Source organism: Palaemon carinicauda, chromosome 7 (assembly GCF_036898095.1).
Source record: "Palaemon carinicauda isolate YSFRI2023 chromosome 7, ASM3689809v2, whole genome shotgun sequence".
Lineage (NCBI taxonomy): Eukaryota > Metazoa > Arthropoda > Malacostraca > Decapoda > Palaemonidae > Palaemon > Palaemon carinicauda.
In genome coordinates this window covers 54,187,048-54,209,662 of record NC_090731.1, presented here as the reverse complement: position 1 = coordinate 54,209,662, position 22,615 = coordinate 54,187,048, and the positions used below count along the sequence as shown (strand labels likewise).

General features: G+C 40.8%; 1 protein-coding gene and 1 pseudogene across 1 annotated transcript in view; both read right to left on the bottom strand.

The window, feature by feature from the left end:
* Positions 1-22,615, bottom strand: part of LOC137643923 (phosphatidylserine lipase ABHD16A) — a 413,125-nt gene that overhangs the window by 254,808 nt on the left and 135,702 nt on the right. The window contains exons 4-6 of the mRNA XM_068376687.1: positions 13,289-13,458; positions 6,874-6,991; positions 6,260-6,401 (exon numbers count right to left, since the gene is read on the bottom strand). Of these exons, the coding sequence (XP_068232788.1) occupies positions 6,260-6,401; positions 6,874-6,991; positions 13,289-13,458 (430 nt within the window). The remainder of the gene's footprint in view (positions 1-6,259; positions 6,402-6,873; positions 6,992-13,288; positions 13,459-22,615) is intronic.
* Positions 1,836-1,954, bottom strand: LOC137644707 (5S ribosomal RNA; annotated as a pseudogene).

Below are 22,615 nucleotides of genomic sequence, written 5' to 3'. Positions count from 1 at the left end.
TTTCTTTTGCGAGAAGCCTTCGGATGACGAGGAGAAAAACAGCCTCGCTCGTCTTATGGTAGGGGCGATCTTGCTAGACACGCCCGATACCATAGAGGGAACGTTTGTTCGTTGGTTAAAGCCTCTCGTCCCCATAAGTCCTACGACATTACTTCTCCCTGGTAGCATGGGAGCCTGAAAGAGGTCTCGGACTAGGTGAACGACAAGCACGAACAGACGAACCCTCGGTCTCAACACTAAAAAAAAAAAAACACTTGGCGCAATTATCACTTTATCACTACGATTTTCTGTTTCTGCACCTACTTCACTGAAATCGTATTTTTCAATAATTTTACATTAGGCATGAATAAAACTGATTTCTACCTGAAGCACGCAATTCTCCCCTACATCAAAAGGTTATAATTGCGAAATGAGTCGTATAATGTAAGCACATTAATACAAGCAAAAATCAGTAAACATATATATCGAATAAAACGGAAATATATAAAGTTAAAAGGATCAGTGACTGGGGAGGAGACTAAACACTAGTTCATTAAAAACTATGTTTTCAATCTCTCACCGTACAGTGCCTTGGGAAGAGAATAAAAACTAAAAACGTTTTATTCTTTCTCCCCGTACAGAGACTTGGGACGGGAGTAAAAAACTGAATCGAGAACAACGTTACTCGCTTGGGACGAGAATAAAGATCGGAACGTTCTCTCTTCCTCTCTCTCTCTCTCTCTCTCTTGATTTCACACAGAAGAGAAAAAAACCCACTCACCCTTCGTCAATAAACAGGTTATTTGACCAAAGGAAAAAACTGAAAGGACTAAGAAATTGAAAATTAACAAGATCCTTTAAATTAGTATTTAAAACACTTCAGTTTGAAAGAAGAATGAACAAAACGTCAAAATCGATTTACTCTTTCTGCAAAGTGAAACCGTGATTCTCTCTTTCTCTATCGTAACGATAGAGCGCAAACTGCGTAGCATAAATAAACCAAACATTAGTTCATCTTTGAAACAGCACGAAGACTATTCAAAGAAAATCTTTCATAAAATATCTACTAAAAATATTCATTTCATAACTCTTACAGAGCAAATGATTTAAACTTAACGAAAATAAAAGTTGAATGGGCTCAACGTTGTTTAACTTCGGTTTCCAAGTTAGGACCGCCTACTCTCGGACTAGGGGAGGAATAGGTAAGGCCGCATATAAACAAAACATAAAATTTATCTTGATGTTTAGTATAAATGGAAAGCTAATCGAAGAGGCCTAATAAAGGCGGGTGAGATATAAAATATATAGAGGAAAATCTATAATTAACAACAACAATTTATAACGTGATAAGATAATTGCTAAAAGCCTAAAACACACTTCCGTACACTAAGGGAAGGGTCGGCCATTTTTACTCTATGGAAAAAACCAGAGATAAAAGAGCAAGGGCAAAACACTTTTACTCTCCTTTCAAAAGCATCTCTTTTGAGGACAGTATTGAATAATCCAACACGGCGAAAGCAATAAAACCAAAACCAAGTACTTCACCAATTCGGTAGAAAACTCGAGGTCATAATAGCGAGTGGAATCGACTTGTCGATGAAACCGACAGAGAAGAACTGGAGCTGTTTACATGTATATGCGGTATCTGGCCGATAGTCGGCGCTGGTGGGCACACCCGCTACCTTCATGGCGATCGCTCGCGAGTTTTTGAATTCTGTCGAGCCGTCGGAGACGTCAGCTATTATATATTCACCGGCTAAGTTTAATATTTAAAACTCTGCTTGACTGAGAACAGGTACTGTGACTCAGGATCCTCAGTCTTGCCACAGTCAACTGAAAGGAAGTCTCGGAGGATGTGGCAACAGAATCTGGCGTCCCCAGGTGGTCACCCATCCAAGTACCGACCAGAACCGACGTTGCTTAACCTCGCTGGACGGACGAGAAGCGGGGTTTCCAACGTGGTAAGGCCGTTGACTCAATATCATGGCCAGATACTCCAGATGTTGAGGCAGAAGAAGAGAAGGCTCCAAGCAAAATACCATGAACCCACACTCATGGTAAGAATCCGGAAGCTTGTCCCGGCGCTGAAGAAGGTCGAACCCGAGCCTACCGGAGTTGACCAGCCCTCCAAACAGCAGAGGAGGCGGAAGCCTGCACCTGAGCGGCCATGAGGAAAGCAGGGAGAGTTCTCTGGGGAAAAAAACCTTCTATGCCACGGCGGGATAGCCACACTGCATCATAAGCAGGAATACTTGCAGTCTAGGCTGAATTCGACGAGCTCCCTCGAAGATGGATGGAATGGAAACTGAAAGTACCCGTCCTTCCGATCCAGGGTTTAAGGAGTCCTGTCGCCTCGTTACCAGTCTGATCGATTCTGCTGTTCTACGCTGGCCGAAGTTTATTCGAACAACTTGATCAGGGCTGAGAGGTCGACTACGGAACTCCCCTCTCAGATCCTTCCTTACAAGAAAGGATCGACTGAAGAGGCCGGGGGGTGAAGCCGTCGATGATCCAAATGGAGGACCTTCGCCTAAGGTATGGATCATTCTGCCCAACCGGGCAAATATTGCCAACGGTATGGCATAGAGGTTCAGAGACATTGAATTCGCTGACAGAGACGGCAGGCGCGATATCCTTGGCCGATCACAGAGATTGTGCGGGAATGGGCATCGGGAAGCTGTCATCCGGATGAGTAACCTTAAGCATCCTTTCAGCGAGAAACCTGCAATCCTAGAGTTCGTGAACTCTGCCGCTCCTTTTAGGACTATGCCCCCCTGGGGGAGCCTCCCGTGCCATCTGTTCCTGACATGAGGAAACTGCAATTGGACACCTTGTCCCAGTTGTCGTAGCCGATAACTTAGGCGGACGTGGTTGAAAGAAAAGGGCGCTGGAGCCCAGCAGAGTCTGGAAGAAAGCGCCTTGGAGGAGTGAAAACGGAAGTCGATTTCCTCCGCACAGCCGCTGTCTAAGTCTCTGTCCTTGGGCACAAACAAACTCTTCTCAAGGACGGAAGGGTGTCTGAGGTCGTTGACCTCCACAGATGAGACACCCGAAGGAAGCCCTCAGTCAGCGCGTCCAGATGGTACAACATCGAGCTTGTCCGCAAGTTAGATACTTAACGACGAAAGGCCAAGGTGCCTGAGCTCGAGAGGAGGAAAGTACCCATGATCTTCCTGTAGCTTCCTTGAACCAAACCTCGGGCCGTAACCGAGGAGGGAAAGGACCTGGTAAGCCCCGAGAGGAAGGGTTAAGCAGTCACCCCTTGGCCGATGGAGAAATCTCGAACGGAAAGCCCCCCCGCCAAAAATCCTTCCAGGGAATGACGGGGAAGGGCTAACCCAGGTTCTGGAAAGAGGAGTGTTGCTCAGACCTCCCTGAAGTTTCTTCCTATTCTTGCAAGTGCCATGCTCTGCGTTTACGGGGTGAGGCCGTGTTCTGGAAATACGCTCCAGAAGAACTCGCCAGGCTGGCCATGCTGCGAACACCCCAATGGGAATCGTGGTCGCAATCGCCCTGGAGCTCGCGCGATGGTAATTCAAAGATTTGCGGATGGGCGAATGTGGAAGCGCCCATCCGCGGTCACGCAGGGCCGCAAACGAAGGTGAGCGAAGGAGCGCAGAAGGAGGGCGAGCGTGGTAGGAAGGGCGAGAGCTGGTGGTCGGCGAGCGATAACCCATAGACGAGCAATGGATACTGCAAGAATTAAGCCGACGTTTGTGCGAAGAAACACCGTCGGTTCGCGCGCGGGCGAACATTGAAGAGCATGTACGCGGACGCGCATGAGCGTAGACGTGCAGGCACGTGGGCGTGTGGGCGTGCAGGCGAATGATAGCGCGCGCGCAGGCAAGCGGTCGCGCGGGCGAACGGTCGCGCAGGTGAGCAGTCGCGAGGGTGGGCAGGTGAATGAGCGCGAGTCCGAGGCGGCGAACGCAAGCTTTAATAAATCACAATAATGCCTAATGATATACGAAGGCTTAATGATGAATAGAAAATTAAATACTATATGAAGCTTTAAAAATTAACTTCTGTACCAGTACGCACTCGCGCACACATAGTCACACTCACTCGCAAAGAGAAAGAGTGAGAAGGTATTCGGATGAAACTAATAATGGCTACAAATGAATCGTATGAAAACTGTAATATTCTATAACTAATTGCTGCTGATGTAATATTCATCATGAAGATATTTCGAATACATTAAGAAATTATATATCAAATATGCCACTCGTATGTGCGTAATCTTACAATACAGTAGTGAGACCTTCCGATCAGCTGATTATAACTAAAGGTAAGTAAAATATTAAATAATTCTTGTTTAACAATATTTCAAAACTGAAAAATAAATACAAATGCTTTAATAGAGGATATGATATCCTATTAAATAAGAAAATTGAATAATGATTCACAGTAAGAAAATATAGATAAAATATGACTTAGATGATTGCTGAATCATGACACAATATAATAATTCTATGGAAACTTCACTTTCTCGACTTACAATATGCCTTGGTACCTCTATCGGTCGTAAGTCGACAACGATCTATAATATATGGATAATCTGGAAAAATGCATAATCCTGCACCCTCCCAGTCCCAAAGTTGCCGGATTAGTGATAACCTATCTGTATAATAAATTATAAACGATTATAATTTGTTATAGCAATCTCTTTATACCACTAGGAGACAACATCGTTGAAATTACTTTTGCACAAGCACTAACTGCGTGGAATTAGTCAACACACAATAAACACATCAAGGATGCCTATCCTTCCATACTAATAACATTTCAATATCTGGATCGACAAAAAAGTGATTTCAAGTAAAGTAAGGAAACCTAGGAGTTAAGCGGTCTTGATGTAATATATATATATATATATATATATATATATATATATATATATATATATATATATATATATATATATATATATATGTATATATACGTATATATATATATATATATATATATATATATATATATATATATATATATATATATATATATATATATATATATATGTATATATATATATATATATATATATATATATATATATATATATATATATATATATATATATATATATATATATATATATGTATATATATATATATATATATATATATATATATATATATATATATATATATATATATATATATATATATATATATATATGTATATATATATATATATATATATATATATATATATATATATATATATATATGTATATATATATATATGTATATATATGTATATGTATATATATGTATATATATATGTATATATATATATGTATATATATGTATATATATATATATATATATATATATATATATATATATATATATATATATATATATATATGCATATATATATGTGCATATATATATGTATATATATATATGTATATATATATATATATATATATATATATATATATATATATATATATATATATATATATATATATATATGTATATATATATGCATATATATGTATATATATATATATATATATATATATATATATATATATATATATATATATATATATATATATATATATATATATATATATATATATATATATATATATATATATATATATATATATATATATATATATATATATATATGTATATATATATATGTATATATATATATATATATATATATATATATATATATATATATATATATATATATATATATATATATATATATATATATATATATATATATATATATATATATATATATATATATATATATATATATATATATATATATATATATATATATATATATATATATATATATATATATATATATATATATATATATATATATATGTATATATATATGTATATATATATGTATATATATATATATATATATATATATATATATATATATATATATATATATATATATATATATATATATATATGTATATATATATATGTATATATATATATGTATATATATATATATGTATATATATATATATGTATATATATATGTATATATATATATGTATATATATATATATATATATATATATATATATATATATATATATATATATATATATATATATATATATATATATATATATATATATATATATATATATATATATATGTATATATATATGTATATATATATATATATATATATATATATATATATATATATATATATATATATATATATATATAAGAGAAATACTATTCACTTAAATTCAACTTGAAAAATACCAACACAAACTTACTGTACTAGAAGCAAATCCTGGATGATTCCAACCTAAAACTGAGTATCCAAGCTGTAATGGAGTAGCCATGATACCAACTTCATAGAAACCTGCATTGCCCTCGCAGCATATAACCAGTGTTTTACCATTTGGAAACATAGACCTGTTGGATATTAAAGACACTTTATTTAACAGTCACTGCAGTTGTTGGTACCAATACACTCCATCATATAAAAGTGTCTTTTTATTGAAATAATTAAACTATGATTGGTTCTTCATAACTTCATCTATCTTATCATGACCATAATCCCAGTCTTCCCATAAGGAAAATTTCAATAATTTACATACGAGTCCTCTGAACAATACAAGTAAACAGTAAAGGAATAGTCAAATACAGCAGTAATTTTGAAATACTGTATTTAAGAGATCTCAATTCAAGTAATGTATAAGTGAACAAAAACGATGTTTCATTCAACATTTTCATGTATGGTAACTGGAAATTCTATTATGATTAGTATCTTTCAAATGTTTAACTTAGTATATAAATAAATAATAATTAAAAAAATGCTATCACAGCCAGTGTAGCATAGGATGAAGGAATATCTACAAATAAAGAGATTAAAAAAGTAACCTACCCTTTGCGCCTGTCGACAAACATGGTGTCTATGGTATTTCCATCACGTGAAATAATTTTGTTGCGTAATCCTTTATGATCATGTATCAGCTTCTCCCTTCCATTAACAAGATACTGATCTGAAACATATTGTTAAGATACATCATTAATTGTATATTATAAAGTTTCAATATGTCAAAAAATTTCCTCAATCTGTTTCGTACTGTTGAGACGTATTTTCTTAAAAATAAAAATCAGCTGAACAAGGCTTGTCTCTGGATTCATTATATTTGGGCCACAAAGTTCTGGACAAGGGGGTAAGGGGCCTAAGAGGTTCTTCAGTACACATAGGCAACTGAGGGAACACCCAGAAAGGTGCAATATGAAGAAAGTGTTACTGGACAACAAGATAGAAAAATGGCAGAGAATGGTGGTATATTGGAAGACTAAAAAGTAGGTGGCCGAACTGTTTGCCTACGGAAAGTTTGGCTACGGACATTATGCCTACTAGACAGTAACGTAACGGACATTATGCTTAATGGACTTTGTGACTAATGTAACATTATGCTTAATATGTATATATTATAACTAACAAACTGAGGTCAGTGGGATATGTTTTTTTATTTTAATAAAACAAATATGACAGTCATAAATATAAATACATCCCAGATGAAATATAATAAAATGGACATTATTAAAAAGTAATATATAGTCAAAGAAATCAGTGCAATTTGAAAAGACATAGTCAGACAAGAAAAAATTTGAATGCAATTCACCGAAACAAACATAAATGGAACAAACAATTTAGAAGATATTCATGAACTGGGGTGGTGCCATACTTCTCCAAGTGGTTCTTCAGACGTTGATAGACATAATAGCATTTTTTCTTATTTGGTGGTAAAAGCACCTCCAGAGTTGGCTTTTTTAATGAGTTCTTGTCGACTTGCTCTCTATGGAATTGGTCTACAAGTCCAGACAAAGTTGGGCATGTGATGGCAACAGGTCGAAGGACATATGCCAACCCTCTATCAAATGGTTGGTGCAAAACAAGGCTAGTACAATTATTTCATTGACATTCCAAAGTTCTTGCAGAAAGCCAGAGTGTATTCTTCAACCTTGCTGCACATTTCAATCCAAATAGCTTTGAAATAAGTTAAAAAATCTTCCAAGATCTCATCCATTTCTCGTCCAACACAACCGTAAATTGTTCAAATGTGTTGCTAACACCTTAAAGAGGATCAAAAGCAAGAGCTTTAATCAGAAGTGCATTTTTGAAACAACCATTTTTCTTCTATTCATATAGGCAAATTGTTTGAGTTAATAATGATTATTCAAGAAAACCTCACTAGTTTGTGAAACAGTTGTTCGTTATTACATAAAAAAGGTACAGTACTTTCAGCATCATGTCCATTAAGTATAGTGTCAAGAGGCATAATGTCTGGTAAGGAAACTGTCTGTAGGCATAATGTCCATAGGCAAATCCTCCTTGTACTGGTATGTAGGACGGAAATAAATGCTAACAAGCTGTCAAGGTGATATGGCCCAGAAGAGGCCAAGAAAGTGTCTGTGAAAGAAGCGAGTAAAGAACGCAAAGCTCCAAAAGAGATACGGTTAACTTTAACCTTGATTATGAGAAATTTAGAGATAATTTGTATTTCTCCTAACTATACAAACCAGTCCTTTACTTAGAATAGAATATCAACAAAGCTGGATTATATAGCAATTAAACATATACAGTATAGCTGGCCCTGCTTGCTCATGGAGGCTTCACTTTGACTGTAGCCGGGACTGTCTAAAGGGTAGGTGATGGCGGGAGAATAGTGAGTAAAGGACTCGGTCAGGTTTGCATAGTTACGAAAATACAAATTACAGTACCTCCAAATTTTCTATTTGCTCCAACACAAACGCATATCTTCGTCCTATACATAGGAGACTCACTTTTGGGAGGGAGGAAGTTTCTTCCAACTAGATGGGTACTTATACTGGGGTACCAAAACTCGGACAATTGTAAGTAGTGCAGAATTAAGGTTCTTTACACCTCGTGCACCAGTGGAATGATAATACCATCCGGTCCACGGCCAGAGAAATAAAGAATGCGGAGCAGAAAAGTCTCTGTGTAGTAACAAAGAGGCATAAACTGTACAACATATATCAATGGGTTTGCCTGGTTACAATACATCTGTGTAGTAACAGAGGCATATATATATATATATCAATGACTTTGCCTGGTTACAACACATTTATGTGAAGTAACAATAAGGCATATACTGTACAGGGTGTCCTTAAAGTCATTCCCAGATATCAGACCTTTGTTACACACATCATCTTCGGTAGTGGATCAGGAGAGGAGGGGTTGTCCAGTGGGTCAGGCGAGTTAGACCACGCAGTGCGCTCTGGCATGTGTGAGCGTGTTGAGAGACTTGTTCGCCAACATAAGAATCTATATGAGATACCGGCTTCTCATATACAGCAGCGCGCGCATCCCAGAGGGACGGTGCATGGGAGATATGCTAATACTAAGCATGTCTCTGCAGCTAGTCTCATGAGGTGATATAGCAATTGGTGTGATGGTAGATGGTATGATGGCAAGTGACTTCGAAGGGAGATACCCGAGAAGAGAGAGACTCTCTTCTCTGCCCTCAAAGGGGACAATACAAAAGTGTCTGGTAGAGAAGCAGAAACACTCCTGTGCTTCCTTCAAAGACATTGCCATCACTAACAACTCCATAAAACTCGCAGGGCATCATTAACCTGGAAACTAGATGAGGCCTTCTCCTGAGGGGGAAGCCCTCCCATTTCTCAGCAGGAAACGGAAAATCTTCCGGCCTCGAGCCTTGGCCTAAAGTTAAGGGGCCACCACTCTTCTCCGTTTGGCTTCCGGAGGAAACATATGGGGAAGAGTTGGAGGGAAGCATACCTGGAGTCAGAGGAGGAGCTCAGGATTTCTTTGATTCTAAGGACGACACCAAAAGGGAAGAATCTCTACGCCAAATGGGAAGAATCTCTTCTTGACCTCTTCTTTCTTCTCTTGCCATATGCCAGCCATGGAACACACATCACAAGAAGATTCCTGCCTGCAGGAGTGTACTTTGCAGGCATGGCATAAAATGTGGAATTCGTCTCCAAACTCATAAAAGTGCAACAACGTTGTACAAACACCCCTCGGGCATGTCTGCAGGTATACCCTGCAAACACCCGTTAACACACTGGAAAGAAAAGAAATAAGAAATTAAGCCAAAACTCCAGCCAGGGGAAGAACATTTTTTCACTCTGAAAGATAAATTCAGAATGAGTGCTCTGTGACCAAGCAAGGGTAGGGGCTTCCCAACTGACGGCTGAATTCAAAGTGAGTGCTCACTGAGCAAGCAGGGGACAGGACTTCCACACTGATGGTTGAATTCAAAGTGAGTAAGCAGGGAGGGGGGGTTTCCTTGCTCCAGGCTGGTAAGACCCAGTCACATGTTCTGTTTACACCTCGTTATAAAAGTTTAATTACCATGTACTTGACGGAGTAGAGTCCTGTGCTTCCATCCTACATTTCTCTGTAGCTGCTACCACCTGTTCCGCAGGGAAGAATGAAAAACCCTCAATGGATGAAAGCTGTAAATTAAGACCTCCTCAGCGGCCAATGTGCTTGTGGAACCTAGATGTCACTGCATTTCACCTCTTTTGCACCCAGTTGGGCCATTGGTTGGCCAACTGGAGTATCAGGAACACGACTGTCCGGGCTTTTGTAAGGAGGATATCCTTATGGGCTTCCTTCTTGTCAGGATTGGACAAGTCTTCTGTGTTGGCTAGGAAGCAGACAGTCCCTATCCAGTGCTCAATCTAAGAGACCGTCTGCATCATGGCCATGGCAGTGGCTTCCATCCCTGTAGCCTCTGCCGCCAAGAAGGATATTATTGCTGCTATTAACTGCTCAGCTGAGACCCTAAGTGTCAAGAGTCAACACTGGCGGATTCAAAAAGAAGGTTGGGCCTCCTGAGTCTTGTAGTACTTCCCTTGCTTAGAAAAATCTGCAGGAATCAGTTGTGAAGACTTTCCTACTCTCAACAAATCCCTCTAATCGGAAACCTGTGCGTTAACCTTGTCTAACAATTTCCTGCCCAGAACTGACCAAGGGAGCTCCAGACAAAGGCTTAGAGCTGCCATGGGCATGGCAGGGACAGTCAGTGGCTGCTTTCCTGGCCTTGGGAGGAGATTAGAGGCCTTCTCACAAACCGTTAACTCTCTCGATGCACTGAGGGACTGGGAGGAAAGACAAATCTGATTCGCCTTCCTCAGTGTCCAGAGGCTTCAGACCAGCCAGTTGGGATTCTTTCGAGTTACAATCAGGGTTTTCCAACTCAGCAATCATCCCTGATTGATCCTGAGAGGGGTTGTTGTCTATGGTGATATCCCTTCCCACCACTCTTGATGGAAGAAAGAGAGGTCGAGGGAACTGAAGGAGTGGAGTGTCCCTAGAGGAATCTCTAGACTGAGGCACAGAGATGCGCTTGGGCATCCTCAGATCCGTGGGGGACGAGAATCTAGGAACTGTTTTCCAGTCCTTACTCTCATTTTACTTGGAAGCAGCTGCCATAGGAGAGATGGCTCGTGGGGCCCTTATGGTCGTTAGGGAGGTCCTTGATCCATTCTGGGCATTGCATTTCAATGCCCTTCTGGCCCTCTTGAATGGTATAGAGTGGTCCAAATTAAATTCTATAGGCAATAGCCTATAATAGTGTATCAAGGTAAACTTCCTGGGAGAGATGGACCTTCTGTGCGATCTTATGCTAGTGTCCCTTCTGGGCAATGTAGCCTATCTGGAATGCATGTTGACCAGCACTAGTCTGTCAATATCACACGGATCGAATTATGGATCTTGCCTGAATGGTCTGCCTTCTGATGTTGGAGAAGCAATAAGCGAAGGATATTTCGCTAGCCATGAAGACTCGCGCCTTATCAGATAGTCCACTTGCCTAGACCCATCATAGCTCAGAAGAGGAGTGCTCTACCGACTGTCTTCCAATCCAGTGCGTTCAGAATGGGACCTGGGTTGTCTATCTGCATCTGGAAGAGAATAAAGTTCAAGATCAAGTTGACATGATCTACCAATCGTAGGGAGCCTAGAAGGTTCTGGTGAAAAACATTTAGTGTTCAGGAACAGTCCATTTAGGATGATCTGGGCATGACGCGTCAAGTTGTTCTGGGGCGATGTGCCTTATAAGTCCAGAGGACGACTGCCTAGACAACCTTTCGGGAAAAGGTTTCTTAGAATGTTCTGGGATGACGTGTTTTGCAAGCTCAGTTGAAACATGTCTAGAATGTTCGAGAGTGACGAGTCTGACAAGGTCTGGGGTGATGCATCTAGCATGCTCTGGGCTGATACACCTAGTGCGTTAGATGTCCGGTGAGATTCCTCTGGTAGAGCATGTGGTGTGCTCTGGGGAAGTGGGTTCAGAAATGTTTCTGGAAACTGACAAATCCCACTGGGAAAGCCGCCTTCTGGACAAGGAGTGGTTGGATGGAGAGCACTGTGTTGAAGCTGCTTGGGGTGAGGTGCACCCAGAAGCTGAACTAGTAGGTGAGGCTTGTCCACCAGCAATGTGTCCAGTAGTTGGAATGCATAGAGAAACAGCGTGCATAAGAAAAACTCCTACGGAAGAAGGGCGTCTTGAAGAAGCCTGTCCAGAGGTTGACGCATGTCCTAGAGAAGCATTTGGTGGTGAAGACGTGTACAGGGGTGAAAAGATGCTATAGTCTCGCTTCAAACCTGAAAATCTGGAATGTAAAGCACACTGAGCACAATCAGGATAAGAGCTAGAATTTGAGGAGCGTCTGGAAGAGGATTGACTAAAATGAGAGGCACGTTGAGGTGAAGCACATAGGGGTGAGATGCCCTTAGGAGAAACACTCTCTGAATTGGATCACCTGGAAGAGATGGGCATCAACAGGCCATTTACAGGTTTCAGGCGCGACACCAGCATCTCTTCATCCGTGCACGCATCTTCACCAGCAAATGCTTCTCCAGGACGCACCTAAACCTCAGGACAAGCTTTGAGAAGCGCTTCTTCCATTGGAGTTTTTCAGATGCGCACTGTGTTCTTAATGCAAGCCATCTCTTGGGGAAGCTGCAAAAGAAGAGGTGGAGTATAATTGTCTGCCCAAGGCTAACCTACAATCCCCCAGCAGAGAAGAAGGATCTCAGAAAGGTTGAGGCACAGCCTTGCATAAGGGCTCAGAGAGCTATGAAGGAGGAGAAAATTATAACCTTGTTATAAGTTTTTAAATGCCGTATTCCCAGCTTCGCTGTTATTATTCTCCTAGGTAAACGACGATGGTTTGTATTTCTGTAGGAACAAAGAAAGAAACATATACTGACATAAAAGAATTTAATCAAATGGTTTTTATAAAGGCCATATACTTGAAAATATTACAAACACTTTAATCCTTACCAAGTGCCAACTGTAAGAGTTGTATACATCCAGGGTACACAAGTTGTTTTCCAATAAGAAAGGTGAGGACCCATGCTACTATTTGACAAGGTACCATAAGTATCTTGCTAAACATGCCCTGTTTCTGTCTGGCTCCGCAATCTACAAATACCCTTGGTTTCCTTGCATCTCTTGAGAAAGTAAAGACAATTTTATTAGAGAATTTGTTATTTCTATACTCACATGATGTTCACAGTGTTTCTCTCTTGAAGTTTAACTTATATAGACATTTACCACAAAAATTAAAATTTTCCATTTTTGTTTCTTTTCAATAGGTTTAGGCCTCTAATACAGTGTTAAGATAATATAGCAGCCAATGGCAATAACCACTATGTTGGTGCACTGTTCTTGCTTTTGTCTTTGTGTCTTGAAGTTGAAACTAATCTTCTATCAGTGGGGAGAAGGGTGGACATGTACATCATATGAACATCAAGTGAGTAATGAAATAATGTTTAATTATTAAAAAAACATTTATTTCTATGAACCCCTACTGATGTTCATAAGGCTAATTCCCAAAAACTGATGCAGGTGGGTTGGTGAATGAAAGAAATAGAAAGCTTAAAGTCCTATAATAATAAACTTATTTAATACCATAGACTTAGATCTCAGTTTCTTACCTTGGTCAAATGCCATTCTCAAAATAGATTTTGTCAAATTTTATTCCCAAGATTTTGTTCCTAAATACTGTACTATATTATTACCTTATCAATCCTCTATATACTTTACACAACACCATGTGTTTCAAATGGAAAATTAATAAAATTTATATAGTAAACAAAACAACTATTATCAGATCACATCACCAGCAGCTACCTACAGTATTTAAAGCCCAATAATCTTGATAAGCAAAGCAGTATTTGGTATGCCACTGAGTGGCCGCGGGGGCATAAAAACAATTAGAATAGCAACAACCTATCCCTGCGTGTCGTAAGAGGCGACTAAAAGGGACGGGACGAGGGGGCTGGGAACCACCTCTCCTGTATTATAATCCTGTGAGACATCAAAGAGGTGGAGCTGGGGGGGAGAGTGACTGCTCCCCGCACTCTAGTTTTGGGGTGTTTGAATGTGCGTGGATGTAGTACGATAGAGAGTAAAAGATGTGATTGGAAGTATGTTTAGGACTAGAAAGATGGATATCTTGGGTTTGTGGGAGCCAAAGATAAAAGGGAAAGGTGAGGTGATGTTTGATGAAATGTCTGGTAGAGTGTCTGGGATTGAAAGGGGAAGAGCAAGAGAAGGTGTGGCTTTATTGCTGAGTGAATGGATGACAGGTAAAGTAGTGGAATGAAAGGAGATATCATCTAGGTTAATGTGGGTAAGGGTTAGGTTGGGTAGGGAATGTTGAGCTTTTGTTAGGTCTGTGTCTTCTTCAATTGCACAAAAAATTGGCTTATTGAGAAAGTCTTACAAGATTTTTGGTGATCAATCTATTCTGAAGAATTGTTTTAATTCTTTCAATCTACCTTGTTTTGAGTACAGTATTGTTCTCCTGTCTGGTCTTCAGCTGTTGATTCTCATCTTAATTTGTTGGACAGAAACTTACAGTTTATTAAGATATTAGATATTTATCTTTGGCACCGTCGTTCAATTAGTTCATTATGCATGTTGCATAAGATTTTTCATAACTCTGACCATCCTTTACATTCAGATCTCCCTGGGCAATTCTATCCTGTTCGTAATACGAGGCAGGCAGTTAATTCTAATACCCAGGCCTTCTCCATCATGAGGCTCAATACTACACAGTATTCTAGAAGTTTTATTCCAGCTGTTACCAAGTTGTGGAATGATCTTCCTAATCGGGTAATTGAATCAGAACTTCAAACGTTCAAAGTTGGAGCAAATTTTTTTATGTTGACCAGGCTGACAGGAGTCTTTTCATAGTTTATATATGACATTTCTGTTTTTGACGTTGTTAATAGTTTATATAGGACATATCTGTTTTAATGTTGTCACTGTTTTTAGAATGATTTATTGTTAATTTATTCTCATCATTTATTTATTTCCTTATTTCCTTTCCTCACTGGGCTATTTTTCCCTATTGGAGCCCTTAGGCTTATAGCATCTTGCTTTTCCAAGTAGGGTTGTAGCTTGGCTACTAATAATAATAATAATATTAATAATAATAATAATAATGGGCCAGGTTGTGAGAAAAGTGAAGAAGAGCGGAATGAGTTCTAGAATGAATTAACTAAGTGTGTAGAAGGACTGGGTAGAAGGAATTATGTGGTTGTCATGGATGACTTAAATGCTACAGTGGGCGCTGGAGAGGTAGAAGGTGTCATTGAGAAGTATGGCGTACCCGGTGAAAATGAGAGTGGTGAGAGACTGGTAGATATGTCTGTTGAGCAAGAGATGGTGATAAGTTCTAATTTTTTCAAAAAGAAAGATAAAAACAAGTATGGTATATATGGGTAAGAGTGGCAAATGGAAGGGTGGTAGAAAGTGTATTAATGGATTATGTGTTGATAACTAAAAGAATGTTTGGAAGATTGAAAGACGTGCATGTGTTTAGGGGTATGGCTAACGGTATGTCTGATCATTTTTTGGTGGAAAGCAAATCAGTTGTAGCAAAAGAGTGCAGAAATAGAGTAGGTGGATGTAAAATGGAGGTAGTAAAGGTTGAAGAGCTAATATAACCGGGGGTAAATAGTATTTATCAAGAAAGATTGGAAATGACATATGACACAGTGAAAGTAAGAGAAACTGGTACAGTAATTTAGAGGAGGAGTGGAAGTTAGTAAAAGAAAATTTTGTTGGGATTTCAACTGATGTGTGTGGCAAGAAGTTTGTTGGAGGCAGCATGAGGAAGGGTAGTGAATGGTGGAATGAAGGAGTGAAGGTTAAAGTGGAAGAGAAAAAGAGGGCTTTTGAAGAATGGCTGCAGAGTAATAGTGTAGAGAAGTATGAAAGATACTGAGAGAAAAATGTGGAAGTAAAGTGCAATGTAGGTGAAGCAAAGAGGGCAGCTGACCTTAGATGGGGTCAGGGATTGGGTCATTCATATCAAGAGAATAAGTTTTGGAAAGAAGTGAAGAGAGTAAGGAAGACTGGTTCACAAATTGAAGAGACAGTGAAAGATGGAAATGGAAGGTTGTTAAAAGGAGAGGAGGCAAGGAAAAGGTGGGCGGAAGATTTTGAAAGTTTAATGAATGTTGAGGATAATAGGGAGGCAGATGTAATTGCTGTTCCAGGTGCTGAGGTGCCAGTGATGGGAGATGAGAATGAGAGAGAGATTACAATAGAGGAAGTGAGGAGAGCACTAGATGAAACGAGAGTAGGAAAAGCATCTGGTATGGATGGTGTGAGAGCTGAGATGTTAAAGGAAGCCCCCGGGGTGTGACTGTACTTGAATGGTTGGTGAAATTGTATAATATGTGTTTTGTGTTGTCAATGGTACCAGTAGATTGGGGTTGTGCGTGTATTGTACCACTATATAAGAGTAAGGGAGATGTGCATGAGTGTTGTAATTCAAGGGGTATTAGTTTGTTGAGTGTAGTTGGAAAAGTGTATGGTAGAGTATTAATTAATAGGATTAAGGATAAAACAGAGAATGCAATCTTGGAAGTACAGGGTGGTTTTAGAAGAGGTAGGGGTTGTATGAAGGTAGGGGTTGTATGAATCAGATTTTTACAGTTAGGCAGATATGCAAGAAATATTTAGAAAAAGGTAAGGATGTGTATGTTGAGTTTATGGATCTGGAGGAAGCGTATGATAGAGTTGATAGGGAAGGAATGTGGAATGTGATGCGATTATATGGAGTTGGTGGAAGGTTGTTGCAAGCAGTGAAAAGTTTCTACAAAGGTAGTAAAGCATGTGTTAGGATAGGAAATGAAGTGAGCGATTGGTTTCCGGTGAGAGTGGGACTGAGACAGAGATGTGTGATGTCACCGTGGTTGTTTAACTTATATGTTGATGGAGTGGTGAGAGAGGTGAATGCTCGAGTGCTTGGATGAGGATTGAAACTGGTAGACGAGAATGACCATAAATGAGAGGTAAATCAGTTGTTGTTTGCAGATGATACTGTACTGGTTGCAGACGTGGAAGAGAAGCTTGGTCGATTAGTGACAGAATTTGGAAGGGTGTGAGAGAAGGAAGTTGAGAGTTAATGTGGGTAAGAGTGAGGTTATGAGATGTACGAGAAGGGAAGCTGGTGCGAGGTTGAATGTCATGTTGAATGGAGAGTAACTTGAGGAGGTGGATCAGTTTAAGTACTTGGGGTCTGTTGTTGCAGCAAATGGTGGAGTGGAAGCAGATGGACATCAGAGAGTGAATGAAGGATGCAAAGTGTTGGGAGAAGTTAAGGGAGTAGTAAAAAATAGAGGGTTGGGCATGAATGTAAAGAGAGTTCTGTATGAGAAAGTGATTGTACTAACTGTAATGTATGGATCGGAGTTAGGGGGATTGAAAGTGACGGAGAGACAGAAATTGAATGTGTTTGAGATGAAGTGTCTAAGGAGTATAGCTTGTGTATCTTGAGCAGATAGGGTTAGGAACGAAGTAGTGAGGGTGAGAACAGGTGTAAGAAATGAGTTAGCAGCTAGAGCAGATATGAATTTGTTGAGGTGGTTTGGCCATGTTGAGAGAAAGGAAAATGGCTGTCTGCTGAAGAAGGTGATGAATGGAAGAGTTGATGGGAGAAGTACAAGAGGAAGGCCAAGGTTTGGGTAGATGAATGGAGTGAAGGAAGCTCTTGGTGATAGGTGGATAGATGTGAGAGAGGCAAGAGAGCGTGCTAGAAATAGGAATGAATGGCGAGCGATTGTGACGCAGTTCCGGTAGGCCCTGCTTCTTCCTCCGGTGCCTTGGATGACAGCGGAGGTAGCAGCAGTAGAGGATTCAGCATTTAAAGCTTCATCTGTGGTGGATAATGTGGAAGGGTGGGCTGTGCCACCCTAGCAGTATCAGCCAAACTCGGTTGAGTCCCTTGTCAGACTGGGAGGAACATAGAGAGGAGACGTCCTCTTTTTTGTTTCATTTGTTTGATGTCGGCTACCCCCCAAAATTGGGGGAAGTGCCTTAGTATATGTATGTATGTACATACATAGCTACAGCTATGAATTTCTCCAAATAAAGTTTCCTATAATAATTAATAGATGTAACTGGTCTTTTAATATCGTAAACCCCAACCTTCAAGTATTTTATTTGAATTGCATTAAATTCAAGAGGCCCCTTTGACCAAAGATCTATCGAGAGAGTGCATTGCATTTTGGACAAAAGACCATTTGAAATCCTAACCCTGTTAAACAAATTAGGAACATTACCCTCAACGTCCACAGCCTTGACCAAATAATACTTACCAGGTCTCACCAGACAAAGACACCTATTCTCTGACATAACCCTAATTCCTTTTCTAAAGCAAGAATTTGAAAGAACTGTGGGGAAACTTTTGCCTCAAAATCATTCTTACCTTTGAATGCAGGAAAAAAGAGATAAGGTTAACCTATTTTTTCCAAAGTCTACATTCATTATAACAAAGAGCTTGCAAGTTTACTAATGCGTTTAGCTGACACTAATACCAGCAGGAAAAGTCTTAGCCATGAGATCATTAACATATCAAATTTAGTGGTTTGAGATCTGCTATGCAGAGGACCCTGGATGCTGATTTCCCCAAAAGAGGGGAGGTTGTAGAAAAGAAAAGAGCCAGTTATTCCTTTCCCTTTACCTAGACAAAAAGCAGGTAACCCTTCCACCTTCTGCTACTTGTCCATTAAGGAGCTTGAGGCATTAAACCAGCTGCTGTGCAGCCACCACAGGATCGATAAAGAAAGCATTAAGACTCGTGGGGGTCACGTCTTGCAGGTAGTGGGCGGTGAACGTTGTCTGATGTTTCCACACGCCCGCTTGTAAAACCTGTGCCACACAGTAGTCCAGCTTGAGGGCCAGAGACATAGCGATGACCCTGACGTCATGAGCTCTGGGTCGATGTGTTAGATAGTGATCCTCCTCTTAGTGTGCTGAGGAAAAGCGAAGTCACCCACCAAGGACAAGCTGCTACTGTTTTTTGATGTAGAGCCGTAAACTTTTTACTGGGCATAGTAACAGATGGTCTGGGTCGTCGGTTATAGAACAAAGACTTGTTATCCGGAAGAAGTTGAATCTAGGACCCGAAACCACCTGCAGATTTTGAGTCCTAGCCAAGAACTCTGGAACGAAGCTGAAGCTTATCTCCCCATCCCCTTAAATGGGTGGTGTCATACGAGAGACCATGAAGTTTGCCGACTCATTTGGCCATGACCAAAGCGAGTAGGAACGCCGTCTTCCATGTGAGGGGACGATCTGTTGCCTGTCATAATGGTTCATGAGGAGGTCCTTTCAGGGACCGAAGAACCCGAACCACGTTCAAAGGAGGAAGTCTCACTTCTGACTGAGGACAGACAAATTTATACCTCCCTATTAGGAGTGAAAGTTCCTGTAAAGAGGAAATGTCTATTCCTTTCAGTCTAAAGGCAAGACTCAAGGCTGAGCGATAGCCTTTTACTGCCGAGACTGAGAGGAGCATTTCATCTTGCAGATACATGAAGAACTCCGCTATTGATGGAATAGTGGCATCAAGTGGAGAGATACCTCTTCCACGACACCAACCACAGAAGACATTCCACTTAGCCTGGTAGACTGAGGGTGACGATTTTCACAGATGTCCAGACATCCTCTTCCTAAAGTCAAAGCTAAGCTACGGCTTTGTGGAAGATGTTGAGGTGTGGTTGTCTGAGTAGATCGTGTTGTGGAGGTAGTTTTCTTGGATACTCCGTCAGGAGTTGCAGAAGGTCTAAGAACCATTCTACGTGATGCTATAGCAGAGCTATGAGGTTTATTGAGAGATTGACTGATGTTCTGGTCAAGTTGATTACTCTTCTCATCAGACTTAATGAAGGAAAGGCATAAACGTCGATGTCCCACCATTGTTGGAATGCATCTTGCCAGAGAGCCTCGGGGTCTGGAACTGGGGAGCAGTTCAATAGGAGCCTGAAGTTTGGGGCTATTGCAAACAGATACACTGTCAGAGAACTCCACAAAGTCAGGACTTTGTTGGCAATTAGATGAGCCAAATACCATTCGGAACCCACAATCTGAGTAACTTCTCAGGTTGTCCGCAAGCACATTCCTTTTGCCCGGAATGAAGAGAGCTGATAGTGTTACAGAATGGACTTCCAGCCATTTCAGTATTTATACTGCAAAATGGGATAGGGGCTACAAAAAAGTACTGTCTTGCTTGTTGATGTAAGCCCCAACTGTGGTGTTGTTTCTTATCACCACCATTGAGTGGCCTGCCAGGAAGTGATGGAACTGTTGAAGGGCCAGGAAGGCGGCTCTCACCTCCAGGAGCTTGATGTGCTGGTGTTTTTCGAGCTCTGACCAAAGGCCTGAGGTTGTGTGGTGCAGCATGACAGGTACCCCCCTCGTTCTTTTGATGTATTTGTGATGAGCAACAAGTCCGGGGGAAAGGATGAGAAGATCAACGCCCTTTAGCAAATTCTCCTCTGCCATCCACCACTCGAGGTCCGTCCGTTTCTCTGGTCCCATGGGGATCAGAATGTCCGGGGAATCGAAGGCCTGATTCCAGTTGGAATTTAGCTGCCACTGGAGAGATCGAATCCTGAGGCAGCCATTGGGAACTAGATGGGCCAGAGAGGATAGGTGCCTGAGGAGACATAGCAACCTCTGGGCTAGGAGTTCTTCTCGTCTAAGAAGAGGTCTTGCAACCTTCCTCAGCCTCACTACCCTGTCGCCTGATGGAAAGGCTTTGTGAAGGTTGGTGTCTACAACCATTCATAGATATACTAGTCATTGAGAGGGAAGCAAGGATGACTTCTTGAGCAACGAGTTGCTGAATGGCGCATTGGTGAACGGTGAGTTGGTGAATGACTCGTTGGTGAACGGCGTATTGGCAATTGGGGAGCTGGAGAACACCATGCCAGAGATCGGTGAGCACCTGATTGAAGACCCTTAAATGGACAATCACCAGTAGGAGGGGATCGCAAACGGATTCTCGACGGCGAGTCACAAACCGGGGTTAGTTGACGAGCAGGGGAGTCCAAAGATACGGGAGAGGGTCGAGAACCAGACGAACCATGAAGATCCTCTGAAGAGGAACCCTGCAAAGATGAAGCAGATGAGCCAAACAGTATTCGCTTTGCCGAGGGAGAAGGAGCACGACTGAGGCAAAGAGGAAGGCGAGTTCAGCGAGGGCAGCGACCACAACCACGAGCCTCTGCAGGGGCAGGAAGAGCAGTAGGCAGATCAGCCACAAGCCTCCATAGAAGAATTTCTATGAGTGGTCTCTTGCGAATGAGAGTTGGTCACTCGCAGGAGAGAGATGCCTTGGACTTTGCTCCTCCCCCAAGGATGTTTGTTTGAGGGGGAGAGCAAAGTCCTTGGCTGCGACAGAAGGAGCAGAGGAAGAGGCAAGAACGGAGTCAGTTGGCAGGGCAGCAGACGAAGCCTTGGAGACGACCATTTTGACCAGCGCCAAAGATTCCACCTCTGACTCAGTCAAATGCTACAGCTCCGCACCTCGCTGAAGCAACTCCAACAACACTTCCTTCGAAGGCGGACCAGGCAATCCCAGGGACGGCCACACCTGTGAAAGAGGAGAATGACACAAGGTCTCCCTCGAGGGGAGAGGTGGGGCTGCCTCGCTAGGGGAAGCAATACCGTCTCTCGAGGACCAAGGTTGACCAGGAGTTAAAGGGCCTGCGTTACTACTCGACAGAACCCAGGGAGGAACCGCTAGAGAAGAAGCTTCAGAGGAAAGTCACAGGGCAAAACAAGCAGCTTTGGGTTTCTTCTGCTTCAAAGAAATCTTCAAAGGAGAATAATCCCTTTTAGACTTCTTCTTTCGCCGTCGCACAAACTTTTCCCATTGGGAGGCAGACCACTCCCGACACTCAACACACTTACAATTCACGTCACACCATTGCCCCCTACAAGCCAGACACAAACAGTGAGGATCGGTATCCTCGGAAGACATAAAACTACCGCCGAAGCAGCCCTTGGATCCAGGGCAGATACGCAGGACTGGCAAGCAAGGGCGCACACACAAACTGAAAGAAAAAGCACAAAAAGATTAACAATGGCAATCCAAAAGGAGAGGAGGAAGAACGGTAACAACCGTTCTCCATCCGTGTCAAAAGCAAAGTGAAGTACAGTCACAGGTGTGTGAGTGATACATTCTATTGCCTTTCATATAGATTATTAGTAGACTCTTCTGATCCTAAGATAGACAATCTGGAGGACCTCGGACACCCTTTGTCTCTGAGACTACGGTGGATTGTCTTCATGCGATTAGAT